The sequence below is a fragment of the Fringilla coelebs genome, assembly GCF_963513975.1.
Source record: "Fringilla coelebs genome assembly, chromosome: 23".
Taxonomy (NCBI): Eukaryota; Metazoa; Chordata; class Aves; order Passeriformes; family Fringillidae; genus Fringilla; species Fringilla coelebs.
In genome coordinates, this window is record NC_140049.1 from 2,941,803 (window position 1) to 2,962,792 (window position 20,990).

Here is a 20,990-nt window from a genome sequence, read left to right on the forward strand (position 1 = left end):
CATTTGCCATGTAGTCTTATTTTTTGCATTTATTATTATTATTTTGAGCTATTTTTAAAATCAAAGTTTTATTTAATTTTTTAATTTTCTTTTTTTTTCATTTTATTGATTTAAGGGTTCGATTAGTTAAGTTTATAAATGTTACTTAAGTTCATAAATGAATAAAATAGAAAAGTTTACCTAAATTCTGTATTTATATTTCTAGTTACATTTATATATTTATATTTATAGTTATAGTTATAGTTGTATTTATAGTTATAGTTATATGGTTTTTTATTTTTATTTTTATTTTTATTTTTATTTTTATTTTTATTTTTATTTTTATTTTTATTTTTATTTTTATTTTTATTTTTATTTTTATTTTTATTTTTATTTTTATTTTTATTTTTTATTTTTCAACGTTTTCCACGTAGGGCTGAGCTGACGCACGGCCGTGGTCCTCCACCCCGCTAGGGGGCGCCACCCTCCCACGCCATCCCCGCGTCCCTTCCAGCCGCACATCCCCCTCCTCTCTATGGCCCCGCCGCCATGTTGGCCGTGAGGGGAAGCGGCGGCCTGGACCCCGCTAAAATGGAGGCGCGGAGCCCTCAGGGGGTGTAGGGGCTCCTTCCCCTCCCCAACCCCCTGCCCGGAGCCCATGGAGCGGCTGTAGGGTGAGCAGGGCGCCCAGGGGAACGCGGGGGTCCCCGGGGGCTGAGGAGAGGCCGGAGGCGGTGCCGGCGGGAGGGGCCTGGGGCGGCGGGAGCGTCCCTGAACTTTTATCTCTTCCCGGGAAATTCGGAGATAATTGTGATTGTCCCGCCTGCCGGAGGGAAGCTTGGGGGTGATTTCATTGCGAACCGATGGAGAAAGATGGGTGGGGAATGTTCCCAAAGGGGAATGGCTGCAGGCTGACACCGGGATATGGGGAATAAATCGGGATTTTGGGAATAAATCCTTCCCTGGGACGGAATTCCCAAAAAATCCGTGGCCGCCCCATCCCTGCAAGCAGGTTGGAAAAACCTGGGGTTGTGGAAGATGACTCTGCCTATGGAATGGGATAAAATTTTAGGTTTTTTTCATCCCAAACCGCTCTGGAATTCCATTTTTTCCAGGATTTCACCCCATAAACTCGAGCTGAGGGATTGATTGATCCCACTTTTTTTTTTTGTTTTGTTTTATCGGGTTAAGCTGCCTCAACTATTGTGAAAAAACCCCAAGAAAAGCCAATTTTTTCCCTCTTTAAAAATAAAAACAGCCGCACATCAGGAACGCTCAGGCCGGTGGAAGCGTTTCCTTATCGCAAATTGCTGCGGGGATTTAGGGAGATTTGCAGGGAAATTCGCTTTTTTTGTCATTTTAATTGATCACTTTTGGTTTCCCTCCCACTTTCGCAACATTTCACAACCCGAGGAGCGCTTGCACAACGTTTTTTCGATTTATCTTTTATTTACCCCAGGTTTTGGTGGCGTTTTTGGGGATAAATTCCCCAAATTTGCCCCGAAATTCCAAATGCATCGTGCCAGCCGCAAAACTCAGGTGCAAATCAGAATTTTTGAAGTATATTTTTAATTAAAAGGGTTAAATTTAAGGTATGAAACCCCTCAGGGGCTGATGAGGACAAACGTAATTAATTAATTTATCAGTGACTTCATGATTGCATCAGTGCCTGTTTAAATCCTCCCCTTCAGAGCCCTAAAATTCCCCAAAATCCCAACTTTATTATCAATATTTTGCTTTATTTGAAAGCTGAAAAAAATCGCTGTCACCTGAGCCCAACCCCTGCTGTGTTTCTACTTTAAATCGAATTTTATAACTAATTTTTCCTTCAATTTAGACCTTAAAAAAACCCATCCAAGCTTGAATAAATTTTCATTTGACTTTTCAGCCCCTTGAGATTTTCAGTTTGAAAAAAGCTGCGGTTTCTTGGGGGTTTTTGGTGACTCAGAAAGGAATTTTCAGTCATTAAAAAGGTATTTTTTTTTTTTAGTCATAAAAGAAAATGAATCCTTCCCTTGGCTGGGGTGAAAATTTGGAGTGGAAAATTTGCTCAGCTCATGACTCGAGGGTGATTCACGATTTCCTCTCGAGATTTTTCAGCCCCTAAAAATCCATTTCTGGATGGGAGTTGGGAGGTGAAATTATCCCAAATTAGGGATTGAAATTATCCCAGATTTGGGACCGGAATTATCCCAAATTTCTAAGCTGGCCGAGCACAAAATTCCAATTTTTTTAAAGGAATTTCCACCACGTGGGAGCTTTCCAATGGGGCTACACCCCTAAATTTCACTCTATTTTCTCCTGAAAACATTTTAAAACTCGTGAACAAAACCTTAATTAACCCCAAAATTAATTTCTGATTAAATACGAATATTAATGAGAAGCAAACTACCTAAAAAAAATCATTTCTCTGCAAAACCCGGAGGTTTTCAGTGATAAAAAAGTTAAAATTCGTCTCCCTCAGCCCTGAATTTTTTTCCAAGAAAAAGGGAGGGACAGAAAATCCGAATTTTTTCCCTTTTTTCGAGCTGATTTTCAGCCCAGCCCAGCCGTTATCGGCCACTTTGGGTCCCTCCCTCGGGCGTGGTTTGAAAAAAGCGAATTTTAGAAAAACTCCCGGAGCATCCTCGGTTTTGAAATCCCGGGAAAATAATCCCAGGATATTCCTGCCGGGCACGGAGAGTCAAGGTCGGTGAGTCCCGCTCATTTTAAAGGGGTTTGTGGTCAATATTTTGATTTTTTTCCCTCAGAAATCGGTTAAAATTTAGGGAAATATGAACTGGGAAGGGATTAAAACTGTTATAATTTGAATTATTCCAAGTCACTGTCGATGCTCTAAATAAATTTAAATATTTATTAAGTTTGACTCAACCCTGTCCAGCTCATTTTAAAATTGTTTGTGGTAAATATTTTGTTTTTTTTCCCTCAGAAATCGGTTAAAATTTAGAGAAATATTAACTAGGGAAGGGAACAAAGCTGTTATAATTTAATTTATTTCAGGTCACTTTTAATGCTCCTCACATTTAAATATTTATTAAGTTTGAATTAACCCTCTCCAGCTCATTTTAAAGTTGTTTGTGGTCACTATTTTGATTTTTTTCCCCTCAGAAATCGGTTAAAATTTAGGGAAATATGAACTGGGAAAGGATTAAAGCTGTTATAATTTGAATTTTTCCAAGTCACTGTCGATGCTCTTCATAAATTTAAATATTTATTAAGTTTGAATCAATCCTGTCCAGCTCATTTTAAAGTTGTTTGTGGTCAATATTTTGATTTTTTTTCCCCTCAGAAATCGATTAAAATTTAGAGAAATATGAACTGGGGAAGGATTAAAGCTGTTATAATTTGAATTTTTCCAAGTCACTGTTGATGCTCTAAATAAACTTAAATATTTATTAAGTTTGACTCAACCCTGTCTAGCTCATTTTCAGGGTGTTTGTGGTCAATATTTTGATTTTTTTTTCCTCAGAAATCGGTTAAAATTTAGAGAAATATGAACTGGGAAAGGATTAAAGCTGTTATAATTTGATTTATTTACTTCACTTTATTTATTTCTTTCACTTTTCATGCTCTAAATAAATTTAAATATTAAGTTTGTATCAATCCTGTCCAGCTCATTTTCAGGGTGTTTGTGGTAAATATTTTGTTTTTTCCCCTCAGAAATCGGTTAAAATTTAGAGAAATATTAACTGGGGAAGGATTAAAGCTGTTATAATTTAAATTTTAATTTAGAAATTTGAATGTTTGATATGCTTGAATCAACCCTTCTCAAATATTATTTCCTTTTTTTTTCCTTTTTTTCCCTCTTTTTCCCCAACCCCTTTCCCAGAGCAGCACAAAGTGGGAGGGACCCAGACCAGGATTAAAAATAAGATTTTAAAGCCGATTTTAACCCCAAATCCATTTCCAGGTCGGTGCTTGAACAGCTCCTCACTGCCAGGATGAGCTTCCCAAATTCCACCCAAGCTGCAGGAGCTGGGAATTCCTGCAGGATCACCCTGGGCCCAGCCAATCGGGTAATTATCAATTAATTATCAGCTAATTACCCCTCATTCCTGTCATTTATTTGTGTTGTTTCTTCCTCAGAGCAGCGATTTTAATGAAATTTAAAATATATTTAGTCTGGAGAATTTATCCTAAAAAAATTTGGATTTTTTCAATTGGAGGAGCTTGGAAATGAAGCCAAATAATAATAATAATAACAATAATAATAAAAGAATAAATAGTGGGGAAATATTGATAATATTGAGAAATAATGGGGAAATATTGATAAATAGTGGGGAAATATTGATAGTATTGATAAATGGTGGAGAAATATTGATAAATAGTGGGAGAATATTGATAGTATTGATAAATAGTGGGGGAAATATTGATAAATAGTGGGGGAATATTGATAGTATTGGTAAATAGTGGGGGAAATATTGATTATTGGGGGAAATATTGATTATTGGGGGGAATTATTGATAAGTAGTGGGAAAATATTCTTAGTATTGATAATTAGTGGGGAAATATTGATAAATAATGGGGAAATATTGATAGTATTGGTAAATAGTGGGGAAATATTGATAAATAGGGGAAAATATTGATAAATAGTGGGGGAAATATTGATAAATGGGGGGGAATATTGATAGTATTGATTAATAGTGGGAAAATATTGATAAATAGGGGGAAATATTGATTTTTGGGGGGAACTATTGATAAGTAGTGGGAAAATATTCTTAGTATTGATAATTAGTGGGGAAATATTGATAAATAATGGGGAAATATTGATAGTATTGGTAAATAGTGGGGAAATATTGATAAATAGTGGGGGAAATATTGATAATATTGATAAATAGTGGGGGAATATTGATAGTATTGGTAAATTAGTGGGGGAATATTGATAAATAGGGGGGAATATTGTTAGTATTGATAAATAGTGGGGGAAATATTGATAAATAGTGGGGAAATATTGATAGTATTGATAAATAGTGGGGGAAATATTGATAAATTGGTGGGGGAATATTGATAAATAGTGGGGAAATATTCTTAGTATTAATAAATTAGTGGGGAAATATTGATAATTAGTGGGGAAATATTGATAGTATTGTAAATAGTGGGGGAATATTGATAAATAGTGGGATTCTTTTTTTTTGCTGTGGATTTTTTTTGTTTTTGCTGTGGGTATTTTTGCTGGGGGTGTTTTTGGGGTGGTTGCAGGTTTGGTGGCAGAATTCCAGGAGATCCCTGCTGTGTTTTCCAGGTGGTTCCCAAGCTGCCCCTGCTGAGGATCCTGCAGGCTGCCGGCGCCCAGGGCGACTCCTTCACGCTCAAGGAGGTGGGGACACCTTCCAGGGCCTGGCCTGGGGGGTTTGGGGTTTGGGATTCACTGCTCCATGCCCTGGGAAATGGTCCCTTTTCACCTGGGGGTGGTCACTTCTTAGGGACACTGGGGGGTCACTTTTTAGGGACACTTTGGGGTCACTTGGGGATCACTTTGGGGGCCGATTTTAGGAGCACTTCAGGATCAATTTTGGGGTCACTTCAGGATCACTTTGGGGTACTTAAGGGTCACTTTGAGGACACTTTTTGGGGCACTTCAGGGTCACTTTTTGGGGCACTTCAGGGTCAGTTTGAGGGCACTTTTTGGGGACACTTCAGGGTCACTTTTTGTGGACACTTCAGGGTCACTTTTTGGGTCACTTTGAGGGTACTTTAGGGACACTTCAGGGTCACTTTTTTAGGGACTTTAGGGACACTTCAGGGTCAGTTTCTGGGAATACTTCAGGGTCACTTTTTAGGGACACTTTGGGGTCACTTGGGGATCACTTTGGGGTCTGATTTTAGGAGCACTTCAGGATCAATTTTGGGGTCACTTCAGGATCACTTGGGGGCACTTAAGGGTCACTTTGAGGACACTTTTGGCACTTTGGAGTCACTTTTTGGGGCACTTCAGGGACACTTCAGGGTCACTTTTTAGGGACACTTCAGGGTCATTTTGAGGGCTCTTTGAGGACACTTCATGGTCACTTTTTAGGGACACTTTGGGGTCTGATTTTAGGAGCACTTCAGGATCAATTTTGAGGTCACTTCAGGATCACTTGGGGGACATTTTTTGGGGGCACTTAAGGGTCACTTTGGGGTCACTTTTGGCACTTTGGAGTCACTTTTTGGAGCACTTCAGGATCACTTTGGGGACATTTTTTGGGGACACTTCAGGGTCAGTTTTTGGGAATACTTCAGGGTCATTTTGAGGGCACTTTAGGGACACTTCAGGATCAGTTTTTGGGAATACTTCAGGGTCACTTTGGGGACACTTGGTCACTTTTTGGGGACACTTTGGGGTCACTGGGATAACTCCACTTTAAGAGGGAATAATGCAGTTTGAACTGGAATAACTCCATATTAACTGGGAATAATGCAGTTTGAATTGGAATAACTCCATATTAACAGGGAATAATGCAGTTTGAACTGGAATAACTCCATATTAACAGGGACTAATGCAGTTTGAACTGAAATAACCCCATATTAACTGGGAATAATGCAGTTTGAGCTGGGAATAATGCAGTTTGAATTGGAATAACTCCATAATAACTGGGAATAATAATGCAGTTTGAACTGGAATAACTCCAATTAACAGGGACTAATGCAGTTTGAATTGGAATAAATCCATATTAACTGGGAATAATGCAGTTTGAGCTGAGAATAATGCAGTTTGAATTGGAATAACCCCACTTTAACAGGGAATAATGCAGTTTGAATTGAAGTTACTCCAATTAACAGGGAATAATGTGTTTTGAGCTGGGAATAATGCAGTTTGAATTGGGAATAATGCAGTTTGAATTGGAATAACCCCATATTAACTGGGAATAATAATGCAGTTTGAATTGGAATAACCCCATATTAACAGAGAATAATGCAGTTTGAATTGGAATAACCCCATATTAACAGGGAATAATGCAGTTTGAATTGGAATAAATCCATATTAACAGGGAATAATGCAGTTTGAACTGGAATCCAAAACTGGATTGCAAATTTGGATTTAAATCCAAACATCCTTTTGAACCATCCTCCACCTCAACCCCGAACCTTTACTCCAACACAACCCCCCCCTTATCTACCACCCCAAAATCCCCTCAAATTCCCCTCCCAGCATCCCAAAACGCCAGGGGATGAATTCCCAGCAATTCCTGTCCCCTCAGGTGATGCATTTCCTGGGCCAGTACATCATGGCCCGGCAGCTCTACGACAAGAGGCAGCAGCACCTGGTGCACTGCGGGGGAGATCAGCTGGGAGAGCTGCTGGGACTGCAGAGCTTCTCTGTCAAGGACCCCAGGTAAGGGAAAAAAATCCCATTTTTAGCCACAAATCTAAAAAACCCCCAATTTTTGAGCTGGAAAATCTTCAAAACCTCCTATTTTTAGCTTGAAAAGCTGGAAAAATTCACATTTTTAGGTGGAAAATTTCCCATTTATAGCTGGAAAAGCTGCCCGTTTGTATCCAGGAAATCTGAAAAAAAAAATGTCATTTTTATCAGGAAAAACTGAAAAAGTTTGTGGTTTTATCCAGAACATCTGGGGAAAAAAAGTTGCCATTTTTATCTGGAAAAACAGAGGAAAAAATCCCTTTTCTGTGTGGAAAAGCTGAAAAAATTCACATTTTTAGATGGAAAGGTGAAAAAAATCCCATTTTTTATCCAGAAAATCTGAAAAAAGTTGGCATTTTTTATCTGGTAAAGCTGAAAAAAAAATCCCATTTTTATCTGGAAAAGCTGAAAAGAAAATCCCATTTTTATCTGGAAAAGCTGAAAAAATTCACATTTTTAGCTGTAGAAGTGAAAAAACATTCCCCTTCCTATCCAGAAAATCTGAGAAAAATTCACATTTTTATCTGGAAAAGCTGTAAAAAATTCCCATTTTTATTTGGAAAGGCTGAAAAAATTTCCTGTTTCTATCCAAAAAAATCTGAAAAAAATATTTGCCATTTTTACCTGGACAAGCTGAAAAAACAAAATCCTATTTTTATCTGGAAAAGCTGAAAAAATTCCCATTTTTCTGGGGTGGCACTGGTGGGATGAAGGGTTTTGGTTTTGGGTTTCCTCAAGGGCTGGGTGGTGAATTTTAGGAAAAATCTGCTGAGGTTTGAGGTGAGTGTTGTAATGAGCAGTTAAAAAAAAATGCAAATTGATTTTTTTGGGGTTTTCTAGGAAAAAAATTCACTGTGGGTTTTGATCTCTCTAGGAAAAAAAAAATATTCACTGTTTTTTGGGGTCCCTAGGGAAAAATTCCTGTGGGTTTTTTGAGGCTTTCTTGGAAAAAAAAAACCCTCAGTGGTTTTGGGGTTTCTCTGGGAAAAAAATTCACTGTGATTTTGGGATCTCTAGGGAACAATTCCTTGTGGGTTTTTAGGAACACTCTAGGAAAAAATTCTATTTTTTTGGGGTCTCTAGGGAAAAATTCCCTGTGGTTTTTGGGATCCTTCTATGAAAAAAAACCATTTTTTGGGGGTCTCTTTAGTAAAAACCCCACTGTTTTTTTGAGGTCTTTCTAGAAGTAAATCCCATTTTTTCTGGGATCTGTAAGAAAATCATTTTTCCTTAAGAATGTTTAGAATTAAATGTGTAAAAGAAGAAATGATTTTGGGGTTTCTGGGCTCCCTGTGGCCTCTAAAGGGATTTTTGGCCCTCCCCAGCCCCGTGTACGAGATGCTGAAGAGGAACCTGAGCCCTGCTGCCCTCCCAGGTAGGTTTGATCCCATTCCATAAATCTTGCTCTGACCTGGTAAGTACAAAAAAAGAAAAAGGAAAATCCCAAATGCAGGAAAATCCCAAATCCTGGCGCTGCAGGAGGAATAAACTTCTCTCAAAAACTTTGGCGAGCGAATCTCTCGGAGTTTGTGTCTTTTCTGTGTGCCAGGAGCTGTTTGAGTGGTGCCAAAAAACCCCAAATTTGGGTCAAAGCTGAATCCTGAAATCCCCTCCTTGATTAAAACCAATATTTTAATTTTTTTTCATCTTTAGAGTTACAATTTCTTGCTCTCACCTTATTTTATATTTTGTAAGAGTGCTAAAAATTCTGCAAGGCTTTAACCTTGAACCTTGCAGCTCATGAGAGGAATTAAATTCAACTCCATCAAAATGGAAATTTATTCTCAAATTAATCTGAGCTGGGGGGGTGACTTCCTTAAAACCAGTTCTTGGTGTAGGACTGGGAAAAAAATCAACCCCACTGTGGAATTTTGTGCCACATTTCCAATTTTTTTTAGAACAGATAAAATGGATTTAATCCACAGACATGGAATTTTGTGCCATGTTTCCCTTTTTTTTTAACAGATAAAATGGATTTAATCCCCAGATGTGGAATTTTGTGCCACAGTTCCCATTTTTTTAAAAACAGATAAAATGGATTTAATCCCCAGATGTGGAATTTTGTGCCACAGTTCCCATGGATTTCAACCTTTAGGAGGGCTCAGAAGAATTAAAAATCCAATTGAAATTAAAAACGTGGCCGTTTCTGCCTTGGATTTTTTACAGAAGATTCTTTTTTTTTTAATTTGGATTTATTTTCTAGAAGAATCTTCTGAATTCTATTTGGACTTTTTAGCTGTAGGAAGGTGGTGTGAGTGCTTTTCCCTGCTCCCAGACAAAGCTGAGTGTGTGCAGAGCTGAGTTTGCTGCCTTTTCCTGCCCTGGGGCTGCTCCTGGGCCAGCCCTGGCCTCACTTTAAGCCTGGCTCAGGAAAAGCTGCTCCTAGGGCTGAGTTAGACCTGGCTGTGTGTGAGTGTGACCCAAACCAACCAAGCTTGGCAGACCAGACCTGGGAGTGCACAGGGAGGGAGCCTCAGGCTCTTCTTCCTTTCCCACCCTTTTTCCTTCCTTTCCCACCTCTTTTCCTTCCTTTCCCACCCTTTTTCCTTCCTTCCTCTCCCACCCTTTTTCCTTCCTTCCTTTCCCACCCTTTTTCCTTCCTTCCTCTCCCACCCTTTTTCCTTCCTTCCTCTCCCACCCTTTTTCCTTCCTTCCTCTCCCACCCTTTTTCCTTCCTTCCTCTCCCACCCTTTTTCCTTCCTTCCTCTCCCACCCTTTTTCCTTCCTTCCTCTCCCACCTCTTTTTCCTTCCTTTCCCACCTCTTTTTCCTTCCTCTCCCACCTCTTTTTCCTTCCTCTCCCACCTCTTTTTCCTTCCTCTCCCACCTCTTTTTCCTTCCTCTCCCACCTCTTTTTCCTTCCTCTCCCACCTCTTTTTCCTTCCTCTCCCACCTCTTTTTCCTTCCTCTCCCACCTCTTTTTCCTTCCTCTCCCACCTCTTTTCCTTCCTTTCCCACCCTTTTTCCTTCTTTTCCAGCTCTTGGCTTTCCTCCAGCCCAGCACAGGAATGACTGGATTTGGTTAATTTTCCTCCTCTTGTCTAATTTTCCTCCCTTCCCTTTCCAATTTTCCCCTTTTCTTGTTTAATTTCTCCTCCTTTCTTGTTTATTTTCCCCCTTCCTGCCTAATTTTCCTCCTTGTCAATTTTCCTCCTTTCTTGACTAATATTTCCTCCCTTTTCTTTTCTAATTTTCCCCCCTTTTGTAATTTCTTGCCTGATTTTTTCCATTTTCTTGTGTGATTTTTTCCCCCCTTTTCTTTTCTGATTCTTTCTTTCCCCCCCTTTTCTTTTCTGATTCTTTCTTTTCCCCCTTTTCTATTTTTCCCCTTTTCTGATTTCACCCCTTCCCTGCCCTCTTTTCCCAAGTCTGACTCCCCCAGGCTGCATTTAGGACTCCCTCATTCAGGCTGGATTTTATGGAATTTACCATCTCCAGAAGGAAACCTTCCAGCCCCTGGAGTGTTTTCACTCCCTGAAAATCAGATTTTGGAAGGATTTCTCCCTGTTCCCATCTCCCTGCAGAGCCCAGGCTCCTGTTTTCCATCAGGAATTCAACCCCAGCAGCTGGAAGGGGATGAAAGGAGGAAAAAAAAGGGGGAATTTCTGAATTTTGCTCCATTTTTAGGTGGAATTTTGTGCCATTTTCAGATCTTCCCCATCCAGATGTGATTCCTGGTGGGATTCAGCCTCATCCAAAGGGAATTTTCCTGTTCCATGGAAAGGGGAGCAGGCAGGAGCCAGCCTGGCATCTTTTGTTCTCTCTGCTTAAAGCCAGGCTCAGAAAGATTCCTGTTAATTGGATTCTTGTTAATTTAGCTTGGCCTTTTAATTAACTCTTGGGAGCAGCTGGATCCAGCTGTGTCCAGCCCTGTGCATGGAATTTTCCCTTCTTTCCTCTTTATCCTCATGGCCAAACCTTTCAAGAAGAGCAAGAAATCCTGAGAAATTCCCAAAAATCCCCTGCTCACCTTCCAGGTGGGATTCCAAAAGAGCCTTGGGAACTCCAGGGAAAATCACACAAAGCTGTGGTGGTTTTTAGGCAACCTCAGGAGAAATTCCAAATCCAAAACAAAAGCTTTTCCCTTTGGGAAGAATATTCTGAATTTGGATGGAGCAAAAATATGTTTTTCCCTTTGGGGTTAATATTCTGAATTTGAGATGGCTGCAGCAAAAGGAATAATTTTTCCCTTTGGGAAGAATATTTTGATTTTAGGATAGCTGTAGGAATAAGAGTAACTTTTCCCTTTAGGAAGAATATTCTGAATTTGGGATGGCTATAGCAAAAGGAATAATATTTCCCTTTGGGAAGAATATTCTGAATTTGGCTATAGCAAAAAATAATAACTTTTCCCTGTGAGAATAATTCTTAATTTGACCATAGCAAGAAGAATACTTTCTCTCTTTGGGAAGAATATTCTGAATTTGGGATGCCTATAGCAAAAGGAATAATACTTCCCTTTGGGAAAAATATTCTGAATTTGGCCATAGCAAAAATAACAACTTTTCCCTTTGAGAATAATTCTGAATTTGGCCATAGCAAGAAGAATAATTTTTCCCTTAGGGAAGAGTATTCTGAATTTGTCTATAGCACAAGGAATAATATTTCCCTTTGGGAAGAATATTCTGAATTTGGCTATAGCAAAAGATAATAACTTTTCCCTTTGAGAATATTCTGAATTTGGCCATAGCAAGAAGAATCATTTTTCCCTTTGGGAAGAATATTCTGAATTTGGGATGCCTATAGCAAAAGGAATAATACTTCCCTTTGGGAAGAATATTGTGAATTTGACCACAGCAAGAAGAATCATTTTCCCCTTTGGGAAGAATATTCTGAATGTGAGCTGGCTGTAGCAAAAATCATTTTTCCCTTAGGGAAGAATATTCTGAATTTGGCCATAGCAAGAAGAATACTTTTTCCCTTTGGGAAGAATATTGTGAATTTGGCTATAGCAAAAATAATAACTTTTCCCTTTGAGAATAATTCTGAATTTGGCCATAGCAAGAAGAATCATTTTCCCTTTGGGAAGAATATTGTGAATTTGAACTGGCTGTAGCAAAAATCATTTTTCCCTTAGGGAAGAGTATTCTGAATTTGGCCATAGCAAGAAGAATCATTTCCCTTTGGGAAGAATATTGTGAATTTGGCTATAGCAAAAAATAATAACTTTTCCCTTTGAGAATATTGTGAATTTGGCCATAGCAAGAAGAATCATTTTCCCTTTGGGAAGAATATTGTGAATTTGGGATTGCTATAGCAAAAGGAATAATATTTCCCTTTGGGAAGAATATTCTGAATTTGGCCATAGCAAGAAGAATCATTTTCCCCTTTGGGAAGAATATTCTGAATGTGAGCTGGCTGTAGCAAAAATCATTTTTCCCTTAGGGAAGAGTATTCTGAATTTGGCCATAGCAAGAAGAATACTTTTTCCCTTTGGGAAGAATATTGTGAATTTGGCTATAGCAAAAATAATAACTTTTCCCTTTGAGAATAATTCTGAATTTGGCCATAGCAAGAAGAATCATTTTTCCCTTTGGGAAGAATATTGTGAATTTGAGATGGCTGCAGCAAAAGGAATAATTTTTCCCTTTGAGAAGAATATTCTGAATTTGGGATGGCTATAGCAAAAGGAATAATATTTCCCTTTGGGAAGAATATTCTGAATTTGGCTATAGCAAAAAATAACAACTTTTCCCTTTGAGAATAATTCTTAATTTGACCATAGCAAGAAGAATACTTTTTCTCTTTGGGAAGAATATTCTGAATTTGGGATGCCTATAGCAAAAGGAATAATACTTCCCTTTGGGAAGAATATTGTGAATTTGGCCATAGCAAGAAGAATCATTTTTCCCTTTGGGAAGAACATTGTGAATTTTCCCCCAGCTGCTTCTCCCCAAAATCCAACTCCCCCCCGAGCAGCCCAGCCTTCACCCACAGGAGTTGCCCAGGTCTGCCAAGCCTGGCTGCTTGGTTGTTTTCCCCAGCCCTGTGTGGTGTGAGAGTGGGAATTTCCAGGGAAGGCTTTTCCTTGTGTTTTGCCTGCCATCTGCAGATGCTGCACAGACTCTCCCAAAGGAGCAGAGCGTCGCTAAGCCCAGCCCAGACCAGCTGCAGGTAAACCCCACTGCCCAGTGGGTTCTTTTCTTGTACAGAGCCGCCCCTTCTCTGTACCTCTGCATGGTGGACTGCCAGAACTTTTTGTTGATGTTGTTGTGCTGCTCCTCACCTTTTTTCCTAAAAGAAAAAAAATCCCAAAAATGTAAAAAGTTCTGGAATCCACAGAGCAGGGACAGAGGCACCCTTCTCTGTTCTCCTCCTCGTGACAGAGTGCCAGTCTCTGAGCGCGTTCTTCTGGGGTGCAGCACTTCCAGCCCTCAGCTTCTCCAGCCCTGTTTTCCTGTTTTTTTCCCCCTCTTTTATCCCACTTTTTCTCTCACTAGGAATTGCCAAAGAAATAATTCACTGTGCTCAGTTAGGATTTGTTTCCAGCAGCTTTTCAGGCAGAGGTGAAAACCTCGGAAAAATCTTCCAAGTTTTTTCCAGGTGTGGTTTGGGGTGAAGGCTGGGAGGTGTCAGAGAGTCACAAAATCAACTTTTACTGCATGAAAATCACCAACTTTGGGATTTTTGCCAAGCTGAAGATTTTTCCTTGGTTGTTCCTGCTGATTCCAGAGGCTTTAAAGAGAAATAGTTTGTAGTTTTTTTATTCTGAATTATTTCCTCTTCCTACCTGCTTGGTCTCATCCTGCAGCTGGTGCCTGGGGATGGAAGTGCTGCATCCCCTTGTCCCTGCAAGCTCTGCTGGGCTCATTCCTGGATTTTCCTTCCTGCAGCTCAGCCAGGAGGAAGGATCTGACTCTGGGATCCTGGAGAGTGACAGCAAAACTTCAGCTCCTGCTACCTCAGAGCCCAAATGTGACACTTGTGAAGGTGAGGGGACAAATTTCTGCGTTTTCAGAATGTTTGCAAATGCATGTGAGACATGGAACAGCAAAATGCTGGAGGAGGGACTCAAAAAACCCCTGGTTTGGGATAGAATAACTAAAAATCTTTGTGCTAAAGGCTTGAGAAATTACAAAGTTCACCACAGGTATTTTTTAAATTTCTGGTCATAAATCAATGCTCTGAATGCAGTGGCAGTTTAAGCCCCAAAATCCCATCTCTCACTGAGTAATGCCATGAGAAAAAATCTTCCAGCCCTTGCTGGAGGGTGTTTTAAATGCTGGAATTATCTTTGGATCCATCCCCCTTCCCAGGGGAGGCTCTTGAGCTCACAGAGCCCAGCCTGGACTGGCTGCAGTCATTCCCTGCAAACCAAGCAGGGAACTGAAAAAAAAAATGAGAATTTTTGGGTGGATCTGTCATATTTTGACATTTCCCTCGTGGAATTTTTTTGTTAGGTCACACATGGAGATTTCACAAGTTTTGGGAGCAATTTTCCCATTTTTTCCACTTTTTATTCTCTCTTATCAATGAACCTCAGTTGGAAAAGCAGCTCCTTGTTTCCAGCTCAAATGGGAGAGCTGGAAATTCCCTGGATTTACCAACCAGCCTTGGAAAATTCCCTGGATTTACAAACCACCCATGGCTGTGCCTTGGAAGCTCCAGGCACTGGAGGGAGGGAGATCCAAGGAGATCCTGGAATGCAGAGTGCTCATTTTGGGATCCCACATCTTGGAAATTCAAGAGCTGCCAACTGAATTCTGCACTTTAAATCACTCCAGAAATCCACTCAGGGCTGGCTGGGGAAATGTTTGTGTTTTTGTGGTGAAACTTTAATTTAAATTTAGCACAGGGGCACTGGGATGTTCCTGACTTGTGCAGGGATTTTTGCCAGACGGGACATCCAAACCCCAGAGCTCTCAGCCTTGTGCAAGAAATTAAAAAAATCAGATTTGAGCCCAATTTTTTTTTTCTTTTGTGTCTTTTACCCAATGATTTGGGCTGTGCTTGGCTCTTCCAGACAGTGATTTGATAGAAAACCTCTCCAAAAGCAAAAAGCCCAAGCTGGACCTGGTTTTTGAGGAGTGGGATGTGGCTGGGCTGCCGTGGTGGTTTTTAGGGAATCTCAGAAGCAATTACAAATCCAGGAGCAACGGATCCACGGATATTCAGACTAACCAGGTGTGTAAAGAGGGGCCTCATGTCCTCTTCCCTTCCTCTTTCATCTCCCAAAGAAATCAAATATTCTGTTTTTTCCTCCCTTTCCCCTTCCTACTCCAGGATTTTCAGATTTTTTTCCCCATTCTGGGCCTTTTCCTTTGGGTGGTTGGTAAATTTTAGAGTTTTTAAATGGATCAAATTATTTTCTCAAGGCCCTCAAAGTGCCTGGATTTCAGATTTCAGGAGTTGCCCCTTTTTTTTTTTTGTTATTGGGGTGAAAATTGTAGGGGGGTGGCAGAGCTGGAAGTTGGAAAAAGGGAAAATGGTGAGGTGGGAATTGAGGAAAGGTTGGGAAAAGGGGAAATTCTGAGGGGGAAATTGGGGAAAGAGAATCTGTGAGGTGAAAATTTTAAAAATGGAAGCCCATGAGGGGGAAATTGGGAAAAAGGGAATCTGTGAGGTGAAAATTTAAAAAAGGGAAATCCATGAGGGGGAAATTGGGGAAAGAGGAAATTAGTGAGGTGGAAATTGGAAAAAAATGGAATCTGTGAGGTGAAAAATATATAAATGGAAACCTGTGAGGTGGAAAATAAAAAAAAGGGAATCTGTGAGGTGAAAATTTTAAAAATGGAAGCCTGTGAGGTGGAAATTGGGAAAAAGGGAATCAGTGAGGTGAATATTTTAAAAATGGACATCTGTGAGGGGGAAATTGGGAAAAGAGAGAATTAGTGATGTAGAAAATGGGAAAAAGGGAATCTGTGAGGTGAAAATTTTAAAAATGGACACCTGTGAGGTGGAAATTGGGAAAAAATGGAATTTGTGAGGTGAAAAATTTTAAAAGTGGAAGCCTGTGATGGGGAAATTGGGGAAAAAAGGGAATCAGTGAGGTGAAAATTCATAAAATGGAAGCCTGTGAGGTAGAAATTGGGGAAAGAGGGGCCTGTGAGGGGAAAATTGGGGAAATCTGAGTTGGTGAGGGGGAAGGAGGGAACTTGTGAGGTGGAAATTGGGGAAAGGTTGGGAAAAAGGGAATCTGTGAGGGGAAAATTGGGAAAAAGAGAATCTGTGAGGGGAAAATTTTAAAATTGGAAACCTGTGAGGGGAAAAGGGGGTCTGTGAGGCAGAAATTTTCCAAAGGGGTGTCGGAGGGCAGTGAGGTGCCGGGGCTTTGGAGGTTGTTGGAGAGGAAAACGGGGCAGGGCTGGATGTGGAGCTGCCCCTAATTGTTTTTTCCTGTTTTTTTTTCCTTTCAGGACATTGACACTGCCATAGTTTCAGACACCACTGATGACCTGTGGTTCCTCAACGAGTGTCCCCTGGAGCAGGGCGCTGCTGGGCTCAAGGTGGAGGTGCTGGACTGTGAGGAGGTCACGGAAGGTGACACCAAGGTACCTCTGGCACCATTTTTTCTGTTTTAATTCATCCCACGTGCCCTTGGAAAGGCTGGATCTGTTCCCTTCCAGAGGATAATCCTCTTCAGAAAAGGCTGTCGCCATTCCTCATGTGTTTGATGGTTTTCCTGCTTGGGTTTTGGTTTAAATTCCAATTTTTCAAGGCATGAAATCAATTGAAAATGAATTAAACTTCTCGCAGCAGCTTAAGTGGGTTTCTAAGCAATACCTGCAAGAGTTATAAATCAAAAAGCATGGAATAAAGTTTGGAAAAGGCTTTAGAAGATTGAGTCCAGCTAAAGACACAAAGAGGAGAATCTGATCATGGTAAACCAGCAAAAGTTACCAACGTTCTGCAAGAGAACCTGGTTTTTAATTCACTTTTAGAAGTGATTTAATGAGCAGGGTGATGCTCTAATCCTTTAATTGATGTGTGCAGCACCAGGCAAAGCATAAACAGGGAATATTCCAACATTCCCACCCTCTGCCAATGCTTTCCTGGAATTCCAGGTGCCTGAGGATGTGTGCTTGGACGAGCTGGAGGATTCCCAGTGCCTGAGTGATGACACGGACACAGAGGCTGCTTCTGAGGTGGGAATTTTTTGGGATTACCCGGGGCTGGAAGGGCTCATCCCAACATCTGCTGCTGCTTTTGGGGTGGGAAAAGCTGATTTTTGTGTGGGTTTCCAAAAAGAAAAGTGGCTGGGTGAAATTATGTTGATAGCAGGGCATAGTTTAATAAGGGTTTTAATAAGATTTTAATTCCATGTTGTCCTCTGGATGGAAATCTGGAGGATTGTCCTTGGAAGGGACTTGGAAATCTCAAGTAGCACTTTATAATCAATCAAAAAGTCAGAATTTTAATGGTTTTTAGCAGAATTTTAATGGTTTTTAGCAGAATTTTAATGGTTTTTAGCAGAATTTTCCAGCCTGGAATAAATAGGGATATCCCTGGCTTTGAACAGCTGAGTCCTGGCTCTGCACTTGTGCAGCTCCTGCCTTTTTTTTGTGACATAATTAATTAGTAAATCCATTAATTGTGCAGATTCAACAGCTGGTAAGTGATGGGTGAGCCTGGAAAACAAATTCCTGCCAAATTCCAGGAGCTCTCCCCTTGAATTTTGAGAAAAATATTGAAAACTCTCTTGAAATTAAATAAAACTAAACTGCCCAAACTTGGATTCTTCCAGAGGGCTGGGAGAGAGGGAGAGGAATTCATGAGGGGACAGATCTGGGATGAATCAATCCCAAGCCACAAAATGTTGATTTTCCAGCTTATAAATAATGTTTTTTAACAAGGCTTCCTTGCTGACTTTTCCACACGGCTAAAATGAAGGAATACCCCAAAAAATACCCAAAAAATAAATGGATTTTTTTTCTTTTTTGCTGGAATTTTTTGCCTTTAATCCCTCAGGATTGCTGGCAATGCTCCAAGTGCAGGAAATTCAACTCCCCTGGGAAAAGGTACTGCTTCCGCTGCTGGGCCCTGCGCAAGGACTGGTACCGGGACTGCCCCAAACTGCCCCACTCCCTGTCCCTCTCCAACATCAACTCCATGGAAAACCAGGAGCAGGATGAAGGGATGGACGTCCCAGACTGCAGGAGGACGATCTCAGCCCCGGCTGGCCAACCCAAACACATTTTCCTGGGAGAAACCAAACCCCACGTGGATCCCGGCGGCTCCATCGAGCCCTTGGATTTGGCGCGGGAGGGGAAAAATCTGGATTTTTCCAAGCTGAAGAAAGAGGAGGAGATGGAATCTTTGGAGAGCATCAAAACCCTGCTGAATCCCTGCTTCCTGTGCCAGCACAGGCCTCGGGATGGGAATATCGTCCATGGAAGGACTGCTCACCTGGTGGCCTGCTTCAGGTGTGCCAGGATGCTGAAGAAGAAGAGATCGCCGTGTCCCGTGTGCAGGAAGGAGATCAAGATGGTCATCAGGATCTTCATGGGGTAGGGAGGCTTTCTGCCCCAAAGGAGTCCCAAAATCTGGAATTTTTGCACTCAGACCTTCATTACAGTGAGGAGATCACGATGGTCATCAGGATCTTGATAAAATAACCCCAAAATCCAGATTTTTGCACTGAAATCTCAGTTTCAGTGTGTGCAAAAAGGAGATCATGATGGTCATCAGGATCTTCCTAAAATAACCCCAAAATCTGGAATTTTTGCACTCAGACCTCTGTTACAGTGTGTGCAGAAAGGAGATCACGATGGCCATCAGGATCTTCATAAAATAACTCCAAAATCTGGATTTTTGCATTCAAACCTCCATTACAATGTGTGCAAAAAGGAGATCACAATGGTCATCAGGATCTTCCTAAAATAACCCCAAAATCTGAATTTTTGCACTCAAATCCCAGTTTCAGTGTGTGCAGAAAGGAGATCATGATGGCCATCAGGATCTTCATGGGGTAGAGAGGATTTCTGCCCCTAAAGTAACCCCAAAAATCTGGAATTTTGCACTCAAAGCTCCATTACAGTGAGGAGATCACAGTGGTCATCAGGATCTTGATAAAATAACCCCAAAATCCGGATTTCTGCACTCACATCCCAGTTTCAGTGTGTGCAGAAAGGAGATCATGATGGCCATCAGGATCTTCATGGGGTAGGGAGGCTTTCTGCCCCTAAAGAACCCCAAAATCTGGAATTTTTGCACTCAGATCTCCATTACAATGTGTGCAAAAAGGAGATCATGATGGTCATCAGGATCTTCATAAAGTAACCCCAAAATCTGGATTTTTGCACTCAAACCTCCATTACAGTGTGTGCAGGAAGGAGATCACGATGGCCATCAGGATCTTCATGGGGTAGAGAGGATTTCTGCCCCTAAAGTAACCCCAAAATCTGGAATTTTTGCACTCAGACCTTCATTACAGTGAGGAGATCACGATGGTCATCAGGATCTTCATAAAATAACCCCAAAATCCGGATTTTTGCACTCAAATCCCATTTTCAGTGTGTGCAGAAAGGAGATCACGATGGCCATCAGGATCTTCATGACCTAGCAGGACTTTCTACTACTAAAATAACCCCAAAAATAGATTTTTTTTGCACAAAAACCCCAATTCCAGAGCTCGGTCTGCAGATCAAGATGGTCATCAGGATCTTGATGGGATAGCAGGACCTTCTGCCCCTAAAATAACCCCAAAATGAAGATTTTTGCACTCAAACCCCAATTCCAGAGCTCAGCCAGTGAAACCAAAGAGTACCAAGATTTAATCCCAGCAGGAATTTTCCGCTTTTCCATGGAAATCACCTCAAGATCAAAACCCCAGCTTGGAAATTTTCCCAATTTCCCATCTTCAGCCAGATTTTATCCTTTGGGATTCTTTCTCCTGACCAAGAACAGCAGATTTGGGAAAAAATTGAAACCTTTGGAATGGTTTTTTTTTCCCATAAATCCCGACTTGTGCAATGCCTTTGAAGCTGAGAGCTAAAAAACAGAAATAAATATTTATGATGGGAGAGCAGGGGATTTGTTTTGGAGAGAAGAAAAAGAACTTTATTCCTAATTTTTTTATTGTTTAAGGTCGGCAGGGTGAAGAATTCCTTGCTTGCAGGTGGGAAATAAATCCAAGTTTTTAATCCATACCTCTCAAGTCACAAATGAGATGGAAAAATAATAATAATGTTATATTTTTCTTTCTTTTTGGCCTCGTTAATTTCTATTTCTTCTGGGTTTTTTTGTATATTTAAGTCTATTCTGCGCCACCTCTGTCCAGCAGGATTCAATTCCAGCAGCTCTGGGATATTTTGGGATGTTCCACCTGCCCTCACCTGTCCTTTAGGCTAAAACAATCCTCATTTTAGAGTGATTTGAAAAGCAGCTTAAAAATTCAACATGTTGTTTTGAGGGATAAAATAATTCCTTTAAAACCTCATTAGCACCCTGTTGAGGCAGGTTTTTCCCCCTTTTGAGGCAGGTTTTTCCCCCTTTTGAGGCAGGTTTTTCCCCCTTTTGAGGCAGGTTTTTCCCCCTTTTGAGGCAGGTTTTTCCCCATTTTGAGGCAGATTTTCCCCCTTTCCAAGCAATTTTTTTCCCATTTCCAGGCAAAATTTTTCCCCCTTTTCAGGCAGATGTTTCCTCTTTTCAAATACATTTTTTTTCCTCTTCCAGGTAGATTTTCCCCTCTTTTCAGACAGATTTTTTTCTCCCTTTCCAGGCAGACT

The 20,990-nt window shown here is 40.7% G+C and overlaps 1 protein-coding gene across 1 annotated transcript; it reads left to right on the forward strand.

Annotated features, from left to right (window-relative positions):
- Nucleotides 1-526: 526 nt before the first annotated feature.
- MDM4 (MDM4 regulator of p53) lies at nt 527-20,466 on the forward strand. Its single transcript, XM_084220444.1, has 11 exons — nt 527-653; nt 3,890-3,995; nt 5,222-5,296; nt 7,161-7,294; nt 8,650-8,699; nt 13,376-13,437; nt 14,157-14,253; nt 15,287-15,447; nt 16,680-16,814; nt 17,328-17,408; nt 18,232-20,466. Exons 2-11 carry the CDS (start codon nt 3,921-3,923, stop codon nt 18,772-18,774), a joined length of 1,413 nt encoding a protein of 470 aa, XP_084076570.1. The 5' UTR covers nt 527-653; nt 3,890-3,920; the 3' UTR covers nt 18,775-20,466.
- Nucleotides 20,467-20,990: the final 524 nt, after the last annotated feature.